The sequence below is a fragment of the Ctenocephalides felis genome, unplaced genomic scaffold (assembly GCF_003426905.1).
Source record: "Ctenocephalides felis isolate EL2017-DRISC unplaced genomic scaffold, ASM342690v1 CF-g0.4_SCAFFOLD_01492, whole genome shotgun sequence".
Taxonomy (NCBI): Eukaryota; Metazoa; Arthropoda; class Insecta; order Siphonaptera; family Pulicidae; genus Ctenocephalides; species Ctenocephalides felis.
The window spans coordinates 32,741,668-32,761,536 of record NW_020537646.1 but is presented as its reverse complement, the minus strand read 5'-3'; the positions used below and the strand labels follow the sequence as shown (position 1 = coordinate 32,761,536).

General features: G+C 25.7%; 1 protein-coding gene across 1 annotated transcript; it reads left to right on the top strand.

Moving 5' to 3' along the window:
- The first annotated feature begins 7,723 nt into the window (after positions 1-7,723).
- On the top strand, positions 7,724-12,615 carry LOC113371136. Its single transcript, XM_026611781.1, has 6 exons — positions 7,724-7,849; positions 9,341-9,477; positions 9,563-9,664; positions 10,045-10,159; positions 12,036-12,175; positions 12,448-12,615. Exons 1-6 carry the CDS (start codon positions 7,843-7,845, stop codon positions 12,613-12,615), a joined length of 669 nt encoding a protein of 222 aa, XP_026467566.1. The 5' UTR covers positions 7,724-7,842.
- The last annotated feature ends 7,254 nt before the right edge of the window (positions 12,616-19,869 follow it).

Below are 19,869 nucleotides of genomic sequence, written 5' to 3'. Positions count from 1 at the left end.
AGATATCAATTTTAATACTGGTTAAAGATCTGAAGCTCACTTATATACTTTAGGTAAATAATTTACTTTGTAATTTAGTTTATATAATTCTTATAAATATTAGACGATTTTACAAAATTTATAATAATCTGCTTAAAAACATTTAATATTTCTCGAACATTTCGTTACGGTATGGAAAGTTCCAGCAATTTGCTTTAAGGCACGATGCCATACACATACACTAGTTTTTTTTTTAAATTTTGTATATCGAAAATAATTCAGATTTTAATTTTAATTCTGACTTAAGTTCTGAAGCTCACTTATATACTTTAAATAAATAATTTTAACTTTATAATTTAGTTTATATAATTCTTATAAATATTAGACAATGTTATAGTATTTTTAATAGTCTATTTTAAAACATTTGATATTCCTTTCCGTTCCTATTTACGGTATGGAAAGTTCCAGCAATTTGCCTTAAAGCACGGTGCCATTTATATTACATTGATACTATTAGTTTTTATTGCATTTTAAGGAAAATCATTTTTTTATACGCGCACACACTCATATTATATATTATATATGTGATTAAAATAATTTTAATTTTTATTCGCTCTGAATATTCAACTATGTATAATTTTGTAAAAAATGATTAAAATTAGAATTAGAAATTAATTAAAATTGGATAATATGTGCTTTCGAATTTTCCCCAATTATGTTATCTTATTTTAAATTAATCTTTAGTAAAAAGTAACATAAATTATAAGAAAAATAAAATATCACAGATTTAATCAATACTAACGGAGTGTGAAAATTTTATGGTCAGATCTCCTAGAATTATGGAAGATAGTTCAATAGTCAGGCAATAACAGATTAAATGGTCATTGTAACATTAATGATACATAAAGTCTTTACAATATAGGTTAATTTATTATGTTCGCCTCTGTGTGGTTTGCAGATTTCATGTGCCGAGTATATATGGTCAGCCTTGTTTCAAAGTAATCCTTTGAGATTAGTCAGCAAAAGAAGATATTATGTCCTTACATACACACGCAAACATACACACACACACACACACACATATATATATATATATATATAAATATATAAATACTTGTAGTTAAAGCCAAATTCGTCAAAAAGACAAAAAAATAACTACTGATAATTATTTATTTATAAGCTTCGATAACCGATTTGGGTAATCATTGAACTAAAATAACACAAAACATTGAATGAATACCGTAGAGAAAAATAATACATATGTAAATTAAATAAGAATAATGTATACCAACCAGTTAAAAAAAGCAAAATATAAAAATGATAAATGTCTCAAACTTTCTTGTTTTTGAATAAAAAACCATGTACGAGGTATGAGAAATTCAGATTAATTAAGTAATAAATATAAAAATTAAAATTAATACTAAATATAAAAATTGGAAGTATTAATAATGAATAAGAAGAAAGTAAAGAATTAAAATTAAACTTAAATAACAATAAGACAAATACAAAAGGGAAAAGCAGTGAATATTTCAATTCAAGCAAAAAAAGACTTCACAAAGTTTATTTGTTAACTTTGTTAAAAAAAATTAAAATGTTTCGTTATTTATTATAATATTACAATCATAAGCTTGTCGTTATAAACCAAAAACAATAGCTATAAATACCAATTTGGTTTACCATTTTTGATCTACCTTTATGCCTGTAACAAACGTCCTGGGGGTGTGAAAAATTGTGACACGCCCTTCTCTAGTATGATTTGATTTCATGTCTAATCCATCGTATTTAAGGGCAGTATTTTAGCATTTCTACGTAGAAAAATGTCTGAATAACCATTAAATTTACTTTTCCCTCAGCTAGCTGGTGAATTAACAAAAATTATTGCTGATCGAAAACAAAAGTCGCACAATCGTACCCAGTCTACTCTAAAAATTACTATTTAAAGTTTATTTATTATATTATAAATTACTTCAAATTTAAGATTTATAATATATTATAATTCATTTATGTACACAATAAGATATTTTACATCAATTAATAATAAAGTTATTTTGCTGACTACGCCCTTGTCCCGGATTTTGGTTTCCGGTAAAATCCGTTTAATCCGGACTTCGAAGGGAGATTTTATGTGATTCTACTTCAAACATATAAGTTTATGACTGTGTGAGTCAGAGTATGTGAACACTCGAATTCTTCTTCGAATGTTTTCTTTATTTTTAGAGATTTTATGATACATATTTAAGTCTCAGAAAGTTGAAAAATTCTTATTATATTTAGAAATCATTCGCACTTGAAGTAGTTGAAGCAATAGATTTGTAATACGAAAACATCTGTTTGTTTTATCTATTCTATCGGCAAAAAAAGATAAATATTAACTAGTGGTGCATGGCATTGTGCCTTAAGGCAAATTGTTGAAAAGAATTAAAATTTTTTGAAAACATTGAAAAAATATAGATTTTTGAGAACTTTGAAATTTTTGAGAAAATTCAATTTCTTTGATTTTTCGCTTCATAACTTTTTGAAAATTTTCAACATTATTGATCGTAGCTAAATGATATTTTTTACGGATTTCCGAAAATGCTAGACCTGCGTTCCCAATTGTTCAATGTCAGTACAAGTAAAATGTTTTTCGAATCATTCAAATCCGACGCTCCGGTCTCTCAGAAACGAAAATACTATTTTTGGCATTTTTTGCCCCGAATAATCAAAACGTCCAGACGATCCTTTGCCAAAAACTTACAGCACCTCTCCTTTTTAATAGAAACCGAAAGTTTTTTGAATCATTCAAATCGGTTGATCCGTGTTCTCGAAGTCGTCGACAAAAATTGTGTCCGCACATACATACACATGCACACACACAAACACGCATACATCAATTTTTTTAAGGTATGCCAAAATGTTCAGAAACCTTTGAAACGTAAAGATATATAAAAATTTTCATTTTCGATTTTTTTGTGATTGCTATAACCTACCCTACGGGAAGTTAGAAATTGATTAACACGTTCACGGACAGTAAAAGTTTAAGCAAGATAAAGAAATTGAGTCATTTTATTTTTAAAATGGTTATAATATCCAACATTTAATTAAACACCATTTATAAGGGTCGTCAGATTATCATATTTCAATCGTTATATACTATAAATGCTATAGCATCCACGTCAACTATTCTATTTTACGCAATGTGCATGCCCAGGTTAATTTAGAAACTGGGAGAAAAGATGAGATAATACGAAAATACCTTAAGAATCAGATAGTAACATAACTTTAACAGGTATAATAATTGATATAAACAAAATAATTGACATCAAAATTTGAATGCTATAGCATTCATTTCATTCTGCATCACAATAAAATGAATGCTATAGCATTCACGTTCGCGAACGTGTTTTTCTATATAGTATTCATTGTTACATACTGAATAATTGTTTGTATTATTTTAACTGAATCATTACTCAAATCTATTGCCTAAGCATACAAACAATGTTAATATAATATAATAAAGTATATATTGAAATGAATTAAAACAAATCGAAAGTTTAAAGAAAATAACAATTTGAAAATTTGTTTATTTAAATTGAAAATAACTTGTCATAAATTTAATAATTGGCTCTTCTCATAAAATTTGTCGCTATAAAACATTTTTTACATAACTGATTATTACAACCATAAAGAAGCATTTATTATAAATGTTATATTCATTAATTAACATATAAATAATCTTCAATATGATATAAAAAACTACGCTTTTGGTTAGAGATAAAAAATTAAGTTGTCCGAATAACAAAGATTTTTCTATTAATATAAATTTAAGTTATTGTGAGTTCTTGACTATATTAATGGTAGTCAGTAATAAATTGCAATAAATTTTGCAAGTAAATTGCAACCAATTTACATGCCAACCACAATGTACGATATCATTTATAGTTGCATTAGTTATTTCACATAATGTTACTCACTATAACGTGAATAAAAATGTACAAAATGTAGGAAGCATATTAATTCTTATGTTTTATGGCTTCTATAAGCTTGATATTGTCAGATTAAAATTATTTTAGTTAAAGGACGATATCCTTGCTGGGTTTAGCGAGGTATTACATAAATAACTATATGATCCCATTTAAGTAGCATTAGTACTTGTGCTAGTTTATTATTAGGTAAATCTTAAACCGTGGAACAATTCGCAAAATTCCAAAATTTGATATGATGTTTTGTAAATAGATAATTAAAAAAAATTCCTTTACTATTCACAAATAAAAGAAAATTCTCATATACTTCACTCACACCTTATTCATACATATTATATTCACTTTTTGATCTCAAAGTCAAATTATATTTTTAATGTACTAAATACGAACCCAGATTATATATTATAGTTTAATAAGTATGCTTGTTTTTTGGATATAATAAAAACTAATAATATCGATCAGAAATTTATATTCTTACTTTAAATGTGCTATGCCCATTAGGTCTGAAACAAGGCAGGCCAAGCTGTTTTGGAGATACAGTTCTAAAGAAAAATATGAGGCTAAAATGACATTTAAAAATGAGTATCAAGTCATTATTTGTATTACTAAACTGATAAAGCATTTAAATATAAAATCTCAAAGCCATTTCTTTAATTAATATAGTGTGTGTATGTGTTTCGTTCAGAAAGAATTCAATTTCTATTGTTAAGTAGACGTGCTGATTAGGTTTACTAAAAGCAGGTCCAGCGTTTTCGGCGATATGGAGCAAAAAAGCAAAAACATGCCAGTTTTTAAGAGAACCGATTTGGATGATTCAAAAAACATTCGACTCCTATTACTGGAGAGATGTACTGGTCAGTTTTTGCTTTAGGGTTTCGCCATTTTGAAGATACAGAGCAAAAAGTGCAAAAATCAAGTTTTGGAGTAGCAGGAAAAAAAATGAAAAAATCGGAATTTGGTGGTTAAAAATGATCATTAGAAATCATTATTGTTGACTCAAATAAAAATAGAATTAGTAGATAGAAAGGTGGTCATATAATCAGAAAACAAATAGAAAGATGGATAGGTGGTCAGGTAGACAGATATATTGATATACAAGCAGACAGGTAAACAAGTAAATATATAGACAGATAAACATAGAGAGAGGTGGGTAGAAAGGTTGACAAGTAGACAGGTATACAGATTTACAGGTAACCAAGTAGACTGACATATAGGTTACCAGGTAAACAGGTTATTAGGTAAATAGATGAAAATAAAAAAATACATTGGTATACTGGTATAGTACTATTTGATATTATTATTGATATACTGGTATTGATATACTGGAATGATAGACAGGTTGATAAGTAGACAAGTTGAGTAGTTCATGAAACTGGCCTCATAGCAAAATGTCACTCACCATTAGATTGTGATTTTATTTCAGATATTTGAAAATTGACAGAAATTACTTTTTACAGTAAAAAGCAAAATTCAAAGAAAAAAGTAATTACTGAAAAGCGTATAAAACATTTTTTGCTTGGTTTCAATAGTTCCTGGAGTATCCCCTACTAAACGTTGAAAATATTTATAAGAATAAGAATTTAGATGAATATTTATTTAATTGAATAAATTATATCAATTCTTTATATATTATTAAAATAGTTTGTTTACGACATAATATGAACATTTTAATACAAATCCTACAAAAAGTTTATCAAAATATAATTTATAAATAAGCAACTAAACATTTAGAATGTGATTAAAATATGTTACTAGTAAAAATATTACAATATTTAATTGAACTATTTATTATCATCACATAACATGATATTATAGATAAATATCCAAGAAATGGAGTATGAACAAGCTTGGTAAATTTGAAACTTTAACCTAGAATGGGTTTTTATTTATTTCGATATACGCTTGAGAAACCGTGGACGGGTACCCAGATGTTAGAGTAACTCCCAAACAAATTAAAAGTTTTAATAAAAACACTTAAATACAGGAAAATACAGTCTCAAACACTTGTGGACTCTTTTTGTAAGGTCGAACAAAAAATGTATGTGTAGATAATGGAAATTGCTGTGTAACCTACGTTTATAATAGGAAGTTGCACTCATGTAGGAAAACAAAGCTGATGTATATATATGTATGTATATATATATATATATATATATATATGTATATATATAAAGGGTGGTACTGCTCTAGGGAAAAACCGCCAGCTGAGTAAAAATTTAAACTCCAACTTGCTTCAGTGAAAAATAGTGTGAGAGATTTTCCATTGCCATTTCACACCGCAATGCCCGAAATGGGCTTATTTTCAATTGAAAGCAGATTTCCTATCTGTATTTTCAAATAAAAATGGACAATGCAAAATATTGAATGATTAAAAAAACATTCAATTTGAAATGACGAAGGGTTTTTGTCGTTGAAGGAAGTTTTTGTCAAAGACATGCCTTTTCTAAGATAAGAAGCTAAAAGAGCAAAAAATGGTAGTTTTTGTGAGAACAATTTTATTTAATTTTTTTTTTAATTTTCAAAAATTTTTTTCATTACCGGAAATAATTTAGATTTTAATATTAGTTTTAAAGCTCACTTATTTTCAGGTATATAAATAATTATAGCTTTGAAATTCAGTTTATGTAATTCTCAGAAATATGACTCATTCTATTGATTGAGTTTTGTTTATTTACTTCTTATATAAATGTATATAAACGCCAACCTTCAATTTATAAGCTCTTATATTTTGTCTATGAAATACGACTAATAAAAGTTACAGTATTTTTAATAATCTATTTGAAAACATTTAATATTCTTCGAATATTTCATTACGGTACGGAAAGTTCCAGCAATTTGTCTTAAGGCACGATGCCATACACCACTAGTTCATTATTTACATTTATTATTTTCTCTCTTTATTATATTTATACAATAATTTGTATTTTGATTCTAAAAAATTTATAATAACTCAATAGTATTTCGTTATACATTTAAAACCACTAATTGTAAGTTCAAAATATAAATTCAATTTCATAAAAATCCTTATAGGGATTGCTAAAGTAAAATAAATTAGGCCCGATGGTTATAATTCTAGTTGAAAATGACCCAAAGACCTATTTTTTTCTTTTAAAGTTTTGCAAAAATCAATCTTCTAAAACTCATTTACCAGATAGTGCAAAACCTTGCACTATCCCATGTTTCAATTTAGCTATTAAAGCTCAACTTTAAATTATATCCTATTTTTAAATAATCGATAAGTTACTTCTTTAAAAAAAAATCTTACCTCTGTTATAATAATAACTTCTTTATTATAAAGAATACAATTCAAAAAGTATTTTTGTTTTTTTTATTGTATTCTAAATTACGATTTATTATTATCAATTTAGACTGTTACATACATTACATTTTAAGAATTTTTTCTTCATTTGAAAGTTTCATTTACTGTAAGTTGCGAAAAACCGTGTACTATTGGAAAATTAATTATTATTAATAAATATTTATTTAAAAGACTATAACTCCGTTTAGATAATTACAATATCTACTCAGAGTCATTGAGGTTCGATTATATAAATCAATCAAATTTCAACGCACAAAAAATATTTACAGAAACAAATTGAAATTCAAATAAATTTATTAACCATGCAAACAATTTTCCAGCTCAACAATGTCAATATTTCAACAATGGCTATATTAAATTGCTTGGTACATATAAATTAAAAAAACATATTCAACAATTTGATATACTTCACGCATCGTTTGAGTCGATTGAATGATTTATATTATTTTTTCTTTATCGATTTGTTTAAGCAATGTGATTGATTAAATATTGAATGTTGAAAAGTTTACACACAAAACTTAGAAATGTTATTGTAATGTGATTTGACTTGTATTGAAGTTCAGTGCTAAACTTTATTTTAAAATGAAAGGTAAATTTAAAAAAAAATATAAAAAATTAAATGTAACTTGGACACTCTGATAAAATATCTGTAGCACCAAAATTATCTCTTTTTAAAAAATCATATTCATATTCATATTAAATTTGTTTAAAAATAATTTAAAAATCAAGTGAGTAGAATTTGGCCTTAGGCCAAGTTGCGTATACCTTCAGATACAGATTTTGAATTGTTTATTTAAAAAATAATGTTTTAGCTTTTACTAACAACTAATCAGTGCAAATATTATTTGACATCTTTCGATCAAATTTATAAAATCTGTAATAGTATTTATTCTTATAACTTTTGAAAATTGGTGTAGGATTTTTGGCTAAAACGTTGACAAAAAATTGCCCTTTTTCTGATAATTATATTTATTTATTTATTTATTAATTTCACAAGCCGTCAGTAAAATAATATTATTATAAGGCTCATGTCAATATTTTACAAATTTAATATAATTTGATTTATTATGTTACTGCTTATTCATTTATTTACTATAAACTTATTTATATTTAGTTAATTTCAATTATTTTTAAATATAAATAGTTTGTTTCTTAAAGATCATTGTTTATATGTTGCAAGTATTTTAATAAAGTATTTTAATAAAGTATTTTAATAAAGTATTTTAATACTTTATTTTAATAAAAAAAATCGTTAAGGCCGATTATCGTGCAAAACTAATCAACTAGTCCTTTACAACAGTCAATGGAGCGTTTTGGGTCTGATTTTTTTACTGTGCTCCGATTAGCATAAAATTTTGGAATTAGGTTTATCTCACCCTCAAGTTTAAAAGTGGAAACAATTCGGACTTTGCCACCACCCCCTGGGAAAATAACACCCCTTCTCAGTTATGTAATTTTATTTGTTCAAAATAACGCCGGATATCGATAGAAGAACTAATTATAAGAAAAAAAAAGTTTCTTAAAGTTTTTCAAAAAAACTAATACTTTTCAAGTTACTGGCTACTAAAAATTCATAAATTTTTGTCGTTTTTCTTATTTTTTTTTGCAAATATCTTCTAAAATATACACAATTTTAACGAAAATCATGTAATGAACAAAATAATATTGAAAAAAATCTTAATAAATCGTTGTTTGATAAAGTGTTCTAGGAATAATATTAAGCTAGTTTTGAAAGAACAAAGTTGTTTTTTATTTCGTTCAATTGTTGTATTTAAAGCCATCTAGCGGCGAGGTTTTACATTTTATGCATTTCAGTGAAATTGGGTTTTATAGTGCTCAACATAAGGTTTAAAATAATTTTTCAATTTGATAAAACGTCGACAAAACGACATAAATTTGCTCACATATATACACATCCTTTTTCTAAATTCGGATTCAAACCATTCAGAACGACTTGAAACATTGAGAAAAACAATAAATTAGCAGCTCCGATTTTCTGGTGACAAAATTAACTTTGCCTTAAAAAAGTTAAAACGTTTAATGACGTTAATTATTTTAATAATATTTCGATGATTTTAAGTTTTCAGAAATCTTATTTTAACAATCCTAATATTGTGCATTCAAGATTGTATGTCTGATGAGATTGTTAAAGCAAATGAAGTTTCAAAACAAATAGAATTGCATGAAAATGAAATCTGCGAATATGTGGAAAACGAGGTAATCTTATTTGGAATATTGGTAACCTTATAGCAATTTTACATTGAATTATTATATAAGGTTTTAAAAAATATTTTTTTTGCAGCATTTGAGCAATGGTGCAGGCTTTTGGGGCGCTTACAATTGCTCAAATTTTAAAGATGATTGGACTTCACAAACTACATTAACTTGTATAGAAAATTTGCAGGTAAAATTTGAAAAAAAATTAAAGGTATGGTAATAAAAATAGCTTATTGATTAAACCATTGATTTTAAAGAGATGCAAACAATTTTTTTTTATGTCCATCCAATTACAACTGCCTAGAAGGCATTCAGTAATTATTATGACTTATTAATTATTATAAAGTGTAAAATAATATTTTAAAATTTTACTCATTGGTAGTCATTTTAAGTTTGTAAAATATATATAGAAAATAATTATAAATCTAAATTGTAAATTAACTATGCTAAATCTAATGGGACGCAACCAAAATAATAAGAAAATTTAAACCTATGAAAAACTATGAATCAACAATTTTGTGCCAAAATAAAAGTACGTTCAGCTAATATTTTATACGTATTAATTAGGGACCCGTTTGCTCGCATGTGCACAATAATTCTAAAGAATGGAGAATGTTAGATGATACCAGTTGTATGTTAGAAGTATACGATTTGGTAGATATTGAAGAAAAAATTAACGTAGGTAAGTTAAACTATAATTTTCCAGAATAGAAAAGCGATAATTAATAATAAATAGCTATACATATAAATGTGATTTGAAATTAATATCTTTATGATACCATTATATGAGACCAATATCATATTTGGACGGTAAATTCGAATTCTAATCAAAATTGGTAAATTTTTTACTTGTCATCTCGAATCATTTTAATAAGTGTCTGTTTACAAATTGCAAAGCTTAAGTTGTCATATGTACAACAACCATTCTAAATGTTCTACACATTTGGACATAATATCAGATATGCATAAAAAATATCTACGTCACTATTGATATTATATTTCTAGCTTAATATCACGAAGATAACAGAAAAAAGTTGCCAATAACACGGCAAAATTATTTAAAATATTTTATAGACAATCTTTCCAAGTTTCAGAAGTAATATTATTTTGTTCTATGTTTGAAATATAATTGAAATACATAAAAGTAAATAAACACAATTATTGAAGTTCTGAAAAATTATAACATAATTCTTTTTAATGTATAGAGCTTTGTTTTTATCGATTATCCCTAATTAATTAATTAAGGATTTTTAATTTGATTGTACGTTGCTAATTTTGAATCCAAGAGCAATTATCTATCGAGTTCTTACTTCTATAATATATCATATAAACTGACTGAGTGAACTGAGTTTATTTTTTTTATAACAATAGTAGAAAATATTTTAACTAGGTCCAGTTAAATATAAATCTTTATTTCAAAAACTAATTTGTATAAAATTGTTATACAGAGTGTAAAGCTCTATAAACTTCCCGTAGGGTAGTTATAGTAATGGGCCAAATATCGAAAATATTTTTTTTTGCATTTCTCGGCGTTTTAAAGGTTTCTGAACATTTTGGTATTTTGTATGTTCGCATTTTTTCGTCCACGTTTTCGGGCGTACGGATCAACCGATTTGAATGGTTCAAGAAACATTCGATTCCTGTTGATAGAGAGATGTGCTGATTAGTTTTTGGCAAAGGCAGGTCCAGAAGTTACGGAGATAAAGAGCAAAGAGTGCAGAAAATAGATATCAAGTTTTTGAGAGAACGGAGCATCCAATTTGAATGATCTAATAAACATTCAATTAGTAATGATTGGGAGAAGTGGCTATTAGATTTTGGCAAAGACAGGCCAAGCCATTTCAAAGATATAGAGCTAAATGTGCAAAAAATGGTAGTTTTTGTGAGGACTAAGCGCCCGATTTGAAAAATTTGAAGAACTTTCTGCTTGTTTTAACACAATAATTGATTTGAAAAAAAAGTTTTCAATTTTTTTTTCAAAAACAAAATTTTTTTTTCAAAAAAATTTTTTTTTGTATATCGAAAATAATTCAGATTTTATTTTTAATTCTGACCAAAGTTTTAATATACCTTAAACAAATAATTTCAACTTTGCAATTCAGTTTATATAATTCTTATAAATATTAGACAATATTACAATATTTAAAATAATCTATTTGAAAACATTCAATATTCCTCGAACATTTCGTTACGGTACGGGAAGTTCCAGCAATTTGCCTTAATGCCATACACCCCACAGGTTTTTGTTATAATTGTTACATATAATCCATATATGATAAAAATAATGTAGTAATTTGTATAATATAATGCAAATAGTATGAAAAAAAAACTATTCTCATAATTTGTCAAATTATTATGGGAAAAACTTATACGGTATAAATTTAACTATATGAGTGCAAAAACAGATTTTATATCTTGCTAAATTTGAACTTTTCGCAAATAGACTGTTACTGATACTTCGGTCTCGACTTATTGTCAAATGAGCTTCCTCAAATTATCAACATTAAAAGCTAGTTTATCTTAAATAAATTATTACTTGATATGAATATAATTTTCAGATTACACTGCCAAAGTCCAACAAAGGCGATTTAAATACATATGTGATACATTTTTCCATCTGACTCAGTCGATTGATGTTCTTGCCTCCCAAGGCACAATCGTGAATCCGATTATTACCAATCATCCACTTTTTCCCGAGGTGAGTTATTGAACTTATAAAGAATATATTGATTTTGATCATAATTTATAACTTCTCGTAGGGTAAGTTACAGTAATTGTAAAAAAAATTAAATGAAATTTTTTGCATTTTTTACGTTTCAAAGATTTCTTTTGCCATACATTAGAAAAAATGTACATATGTATGTGTAGATACAATTTTTACGTTCGGATTAACCGGTTAAACCATCTAGTAACAAATAAGTAATTTTTCTATTAAGTTTATCAAATGACGATCCTTTTTATTTATTTCAGCATTTGAAAAGTTCACATAGTTCTACATTCAGTTATACATCCAATTTCGAGACAACTGTACACGTTGATTCTGGTGAGAAAGATCTGGAATATGAACTATTGTTCGGAAAACTTGGCTCAGACTCGGAGAGTAAATATTATCAAGAAGTAAAAGATGCTTACAAATAATGCATATAAGTGACTAAGTAAATATTTTATTGTATTGTTTAAACAATATCAATATTTAAAATAAAGAAATACTATAATGTCATGATTTATTTTAATGAGGATTAATTAACAGTTCTGAAACAACTCTTATAGAAAAAATACTTCTTAATCTTCAAATTTTCAAACTGAGTTCACTCTTATTCGAATCAGATAACTTAAGTAGTGAGAAAAATACGTTCGTTTAAGAAATTTATGTATATGTAACATTAATAATAAGCTAATGCGAATCGTTAAAATAGTAAATGTTATAGATGAAATTTTATTTAATCAATTTGAATAATATTTGCAATTACAAATATGTTAAAAATCTCGATTTTAGTGTTTGAAGAAATTGAGCGAATTCAACGATCGTATGGACAAAATTATCCATTGTTTCTAATGTGTTTTGCATGTGCACCAGTAGTATTTAGATATGCCATATTTGACCAATGATATGATTAAATTGCATTATTAAAAATGCATTACATTTAGTCCTGATAATATTTTTTTCGCAATTCTTCACTTAATGTTTATCAGAAAATTAGAAAAGAGCGTATCTATATAAATTTGATTGATCAAGTACCAACAAATAATCCTTTCAATAGTAAAATAGAAATCAATATTGATCTCAATAAACATTGAATAAGATAAAATTAATAGACCACAAAATGTTATTTGAAAATGATGACCTTTCCATTCCATTCAGAAGTATTTGTTATAGTAATCGATTTTATAACAATATGAAATCTATATATTCGGATAAAGTGGTTAAGCAGATAAGGAACCTGTAAAAACCATACTGATTTACATAGTTTTTTAATAAAATACACGAATAAAAGTAATAATTTCATAGATAAATATAAAGCAATTTACATTTCCTAAAGGATTAGAAAGTTTATTTTGTTGCTTGTATTTATTTGGCACTTCCTGGTTTTCATTCATTGTGTTTTTGCATTTCTTATGAAACCCACGATTTTGGGTAGAACGAGGCAAAAAGGCCCAATTTGACTTTTGATAATTATATAATGAAAACCAAACCAACTACTATCTAACTCAATAAAATACAATAAAATTATATTTTTTTAGTATTTTTCAAAAAAATTGTTGCCTGGGACTTTTACCTCATGGGGTAAAATGCTATAGCCAGGGAGCAAACAGATCCAATATCTTATTTTTAAATTTAAAAGAATTTTACGAAAAAATAGCTATATTATTCAACCAAAGATATAAATTTTGTGGGCATATTTTTTACAAATACAGCACTGTATATAACCTAGATCTGGTACTTTGTCAGTAATATTTACCAGTAGAGTTGGAGTAACTATTAATTTGATTTATCTATTGTAAACCTCTGCCAGGGTGAAGGTTCAACTGGTCTTTTTTACCCCACCCACGCAAAGAGAATATTTGAAAAACTATTGAATCAAATTTAAAAATAACAATAAAACTTATAAAACAAATAAATATACTTAAAATTTATATTGAGATTTCGAAAACCAAACAACAGTGCTCACAACCACAAACCAACCAAAAAACTAACGACGAATAAAAATATTTTTGTTAAAAATTTTCAAACATTGGCTTTTTTTTCCATGCATCTTTTACTCTCTACTTCCAAATATTGTTGGTAAAAAATTCTTAATTTTACTTGCTTTTGAAATATTGGTAGTGGTCCTTTTTACCTACAAACCTTTATTATTTTATGTATTTATATTGATAGTGTATTGGTATATACATTAACTACAATTAATAAAAAAATTAAATAAATCTGGAAATAAAATTATTTTTTAATATATAACTTTGATTGAAAAATACTAAAAGTGAGATACTATTGTATGAGTGCTAAAGTGCTATTCACTTAGCTGTCGTGAATTTATTTGGATGTAACATTAAATAACGTTGTTAATTATTTATTAGTTATTGTTTATAAGTAATAGAATTTTTAGTTTCTAAAATTTCTAATTCAATCTAATTCAGGAAAAAACTTTCCCGATGATGATTTCCCGCAAGTGATTTATGTTAGGTACTCTGACTTTTGTACTTAATACTCAGCCTACTAATCTATGTAAATATTTTCCATCATTATTTAATAAGAGCTTTTGGAATTTAATTTTCCGTGTTCCATCACATCTTCATCTACATTACGAAAACATTTTAGTATAATTACTCGCCGAAAAGAAATTTTTCACTTTGACAGATCGTGTCCGTCACCGTTCACTCAACGAAGTTTCAAATTATACAACCAAAAGTTTGTACGTAATTTAATTCTTAATATTCATTCTTCCATTTTTAAGTAATCATCATATATAAAGATATTATTATTAACAAAGAATTTGAGATTGAAAAGAATCATGTTTAAAAATACCTATATCAGGAAATTCGCATGCAATTCTTTCATTGTACAACTACTTTCAGTTTAATATTAAGGACACAATAACAACAATCGACCAAGAATAATCATAATACTTGTGCAATACCTCTATTTTTTACCAACGAAAGAAATTTTCTAGAGAAATGTTGCAAAAGCAAACAAATGCATCGATAGAGCAAAAAAGGATACAGTAATGATTGGAGACAGAAATTTTCTTAAAATCAAAGCATTTTTAAAAACTATTTGATACATACGTAGTTTTGTGTTTTATTAGATTCAAAAAATCTGTACGACACAAAAATATTAACATGTCAATATTTTTTATTGAATTTTTACAAGATGAGAAAATGGTAATATTTCAACGAAAATTATTTGATAATTATGAATACTAGTTGGTAATTACGTACATATTCTGTAATCTATAAGCGTGTAAAATATATAAAATAAAAAAAGATAGAATCAAAGATTTTTGAAGTAAAACTTTTTTAGGCGCGGGAGTAAATCTGTGAAAATCTAACAGAAGTTGCGTTAAATAATTATAATGAAAATAATAAAACAAACGAAACATTTGTGTCGTGTAAGAAACTTGAGTTTAATGGTTCTATATTATTGTAGTTTCTATATATCTTTAAAGTTATTAAAATGAAAAATATTTTTATAGGCAAGACAGATATTGTTGCTGCTCAATGAATGAAAATGAATTGCCAGCGAAAAAGTAAAAAAAATACAAGCCGTCAATAAATGTATGTTAATTTTACGTTCTTCAAACACAATTACATGATGAGTGAAATTGTGAAAACAATATTTCTTTAGTAATACACCGTGTGAACAAATATTGTAGAATTTAATAATCAGCAATTGCTTAATTTCTCTAATGAAGCTTCAAGTCCTAAATGCTAATTACAATGACAAACCGATCATGTCATATTTGAAGTATGACTTTAATTACATTATTGTTTTCAAATTTTATATAGTTATAACTATTTTAATGCTATTATAAATAATGGTTGACATTGACAAATTTGACAAATTGACAAATTTGAAAGCTCAGGTATCCAAAATTATTAACTAAGCGTTGTTATAATCATTGCCAGAATTTTATGAATAATTTTAAATTTCTAAAAAATTATGATTCTTGTCTAATTTATTTTAATAATTGTTACCTATGTAATTATATTATTATAATGAATGATAACCGCAAACCATTAGTAAATTAGATTCTATTTTTTTTTAATGTTTCATATAAATTTCATTTACTTTTCTTCAACAAAAGTATCTTAAATAAAGTATTATATATTTATACTTAAAGGAAACTATAAACTTCAGTTAAGTTATTTGCAAATGCAATGTTCTACCTATCTCATTTACAGAAAATTATTCGGAATTATAAATTTGAGGTAATTCGATTTAATCTGCGATAGTTTTTGATATTTGTATTCGGCTAAGTATAGATAATGTAGGTCTATTATTTGTCTTGCAAATACTAAGCTCTGTTTGATTCTGAATTTACTATGAAGTTCATTGAGCTTAGCTTTGGCTTGAGAATATAAGATGAAATTTAACGTTTAATATTTTAAATGAATAATGTTCGGAATATAATTTTGAAATAAATTTACACATACACATATACAAATATTATATATATATATATTATTATATAAATATAATATATATATAAATATATATATATATATATATATATATTATATATAAATATATATATATATATATATATATATATATATATATAAGATATAAAAAGCACCGGGCTGCAATGTAATAGAGCATATTTATGTATTGCAGCTTAATTATTAAAATAGACTTCCAATAAGAAAATATCACATTTAATTAAAAATAAGCTGAGGATTTTAAATTAGTGGCCATAATATTTGTTTTTCTTGTAAGAAGTCCTACCATAAATAGAGTTAAACCTATAATGAATTCTCGGAACAACAAGATATATGCTTTTCCAGAGTCGCACTTCTACTTATACGTAAAAATTTTACTATTTTGGTTTGATTATTTGATTATCAATTACTATTTTGAGTGAAAAATTTAGTTTAAATGAAATATCTGCTATAGAATAACTAAAATAAGCAATTGTAAGATCAATACTACAATCATTGCATATTAGAAAACGTACTCATGTGTCTATTAAAATAAATAATACATATACTGATTTAGAAAATTGATTAAATTTGATTTTATAAATTTCTTAGTTCATAAGTTCTTAATAGTGTCTCTAAAAGTCTAATAAAAAATTAATTTTAGATTTTACGCAACATTGCAAACAATTATTTTAGAGATATTCATATGTATCTTTATATTTAGAAAACAAAGACAATATAATGTGGCACTTAAATCAAGTAAATTTTACAATAAATTTTAATACATTATAGAATTTGAGAAATCCGTATGTTAAGAAACCGTGAAGCCCATATTGATGGCTTTTATGACATTATTTAGTTAGAGTCAAAGATGTATGTATTAGAAATATTTTGTTTGTAACTATTTAATCATGAAATGATTTTTTGTATGCAATTTATTATATTACATACTTTTTACCAGAATATATTCATTGAAATATTTGTACATACTCAAAGTTAACAAAATTGTATCAAATGATAATTTGTGCTAATTTGAAATTATAATTTGTTGACAAATGAAATTTAACAGTTAGGAAAATTATTTATTTCAAGTTAGTGATCAAATACTTTTTAATAAATACTATGAAATTCTAAAATAAAAATATTGAAAATAGAGAATAGGTTAGGGCGAAGCGCACAGTTCTAATTTATAGCAATTATACAGTAAAAACCAAATCAACATCAAAACAAACAAAAAACTATCTATGTTCAGTAAAATTTTCAGCTAATCAATAATTGTAAAATTATGTTCTTTGTTATTTTTTAAATATTTGATCTGATCCTTTTTACCTCATAAGTGCGTTAAAATAAGACAGTTTAGGGGCAAACAGATCCAATGTCTTATTTTTAACTTTATAAAAAATTAGGAAATAATAGCTACATTTTTCGAACTATGCTAAATATATATTTCATGGGCACATTTTTTACAAAGATAACACAGTATATAACCTTGATCTGTTATTTCGGCAGAAATATTCATCAGCGGAGTTAAACGTAATAACGTTAATTTAATTTAACCAAAAAAAAAAAGGTCTTTTCCAACTTAATTTACTATTTTATTTATTATGTTTTTATTAAAAGTTATAACTAAGTTTCGTAAACTAAACAACAGTGCTCACAAACAAAAAACTAAAAAATAAAGAAAATACTTTTGTTATAGATTTTCAAACTTGGTCGTATATCTCTTTATAGCGACATTGCTTGATTTAATGCGACTGATGGTTACACATTTTTGCCCTCTACTTTCAAATACATATTGTTATTAAAAAATTCTTAACTTCACTTACTAACAGTGGTGGATATTTTACCCGTCCACCTTGAAGAACTCTACTTTATGATATTATTGTTTTAACATAAGAAAATCGATTTTTTACTATTACAAACATATCGCACGTTATTAGTAGCATAATTATACATATTTCTTAGAAATAATTTTCAAAATCTTTGTCATGTAATGGGTCTGTGTTATAAATGCTTTTAATAAGTACCTATAAATAGAATCTTCCTAATGATAAAGTTGGAACGGTCATAAAAGATTTTCTTTTACTTTTTCATTACTTATAACGTAGCTACAATAAAATTTATTTGTTTGGAATATTCTATTCTATAACCATGTAAAAGTTATTCGGCTACACATATGCTCGTAAGAACCTAAATGTGTGAGCGTAGGGTATATAACTCGCATATACCCCATGTTAAGGGCTGAAAAGTGTTATATAATTGCAGTCGATTTATAGCCCATCCATCTGAAAGCCACTGAAAATATATCTATCCCACGGAGCAGAGCGGGACCGCACAATTTGTCATCACGTCAAATCTCTATTATATTTAGAGAAATATATATTTTTGCTCATTTTTCAGTTTCATGTACGATCAACTTCTCGCTTCACACTGACTGAATCAATTTTTTATTTATTGAATACAAATAGGTGGAAAATAAGGTGTTAGATACGATAGATTGGATAAAATAGATTTTCGGAAGATAGGTGTTATAGAAAAGCATTGGAATATAATTCAGAGTTTTTTTTAAATTTTAAATTAAATACTATTAAAGTGCAAACCATAAATAAACTAAATATGACTTAAAAAAAGAACACTTATAAAAACTGAACACCTATTGGCAAAGTAAGCAAAATAAACTTGGGAAAAATTCGAAGACTGAACGAACTTGAACCAATGAATGTAGTTGTGTACTTAAGCGTGAAAACGTTCAGAGAATTGAAAAGCCAATGCAGAAGTAACAGAAGTAAAAGTTTAATGAAAATTATTAAAAAATATCATTACTAAGAGTAGGTAAATATTAAGTTTTAAATAGACTGGAATCCACTTGTCAAATATTGATCACTACTGATGGAATATACTGAATACTAATTAATGATTCGGTCTTTATGTTCGTGGAAGCCATTATAGTACAAAAGTAGTACAGAATCCACAAATGTAAATTTAATAATCATTTTTTACATTGTCAAATTTGAGGATTCTAGATGACATCAAGATGGGGATTTTTATTTCAATATTTTATTAAAAATATTTTCTGAATAATGTTCTTTTTAGTTTCAAAATATGTAGAGTATTAAAAATATATATGTCGAAGATATGAAATTTCAAATGAGATAAATAAATTAAATATTGAAAAGTCATTTATTTTTAACATTATTATTTAACAGCTCATTTCAATAAAAATTGAACAATGTATATCAAGTTATTTATTATTATTTA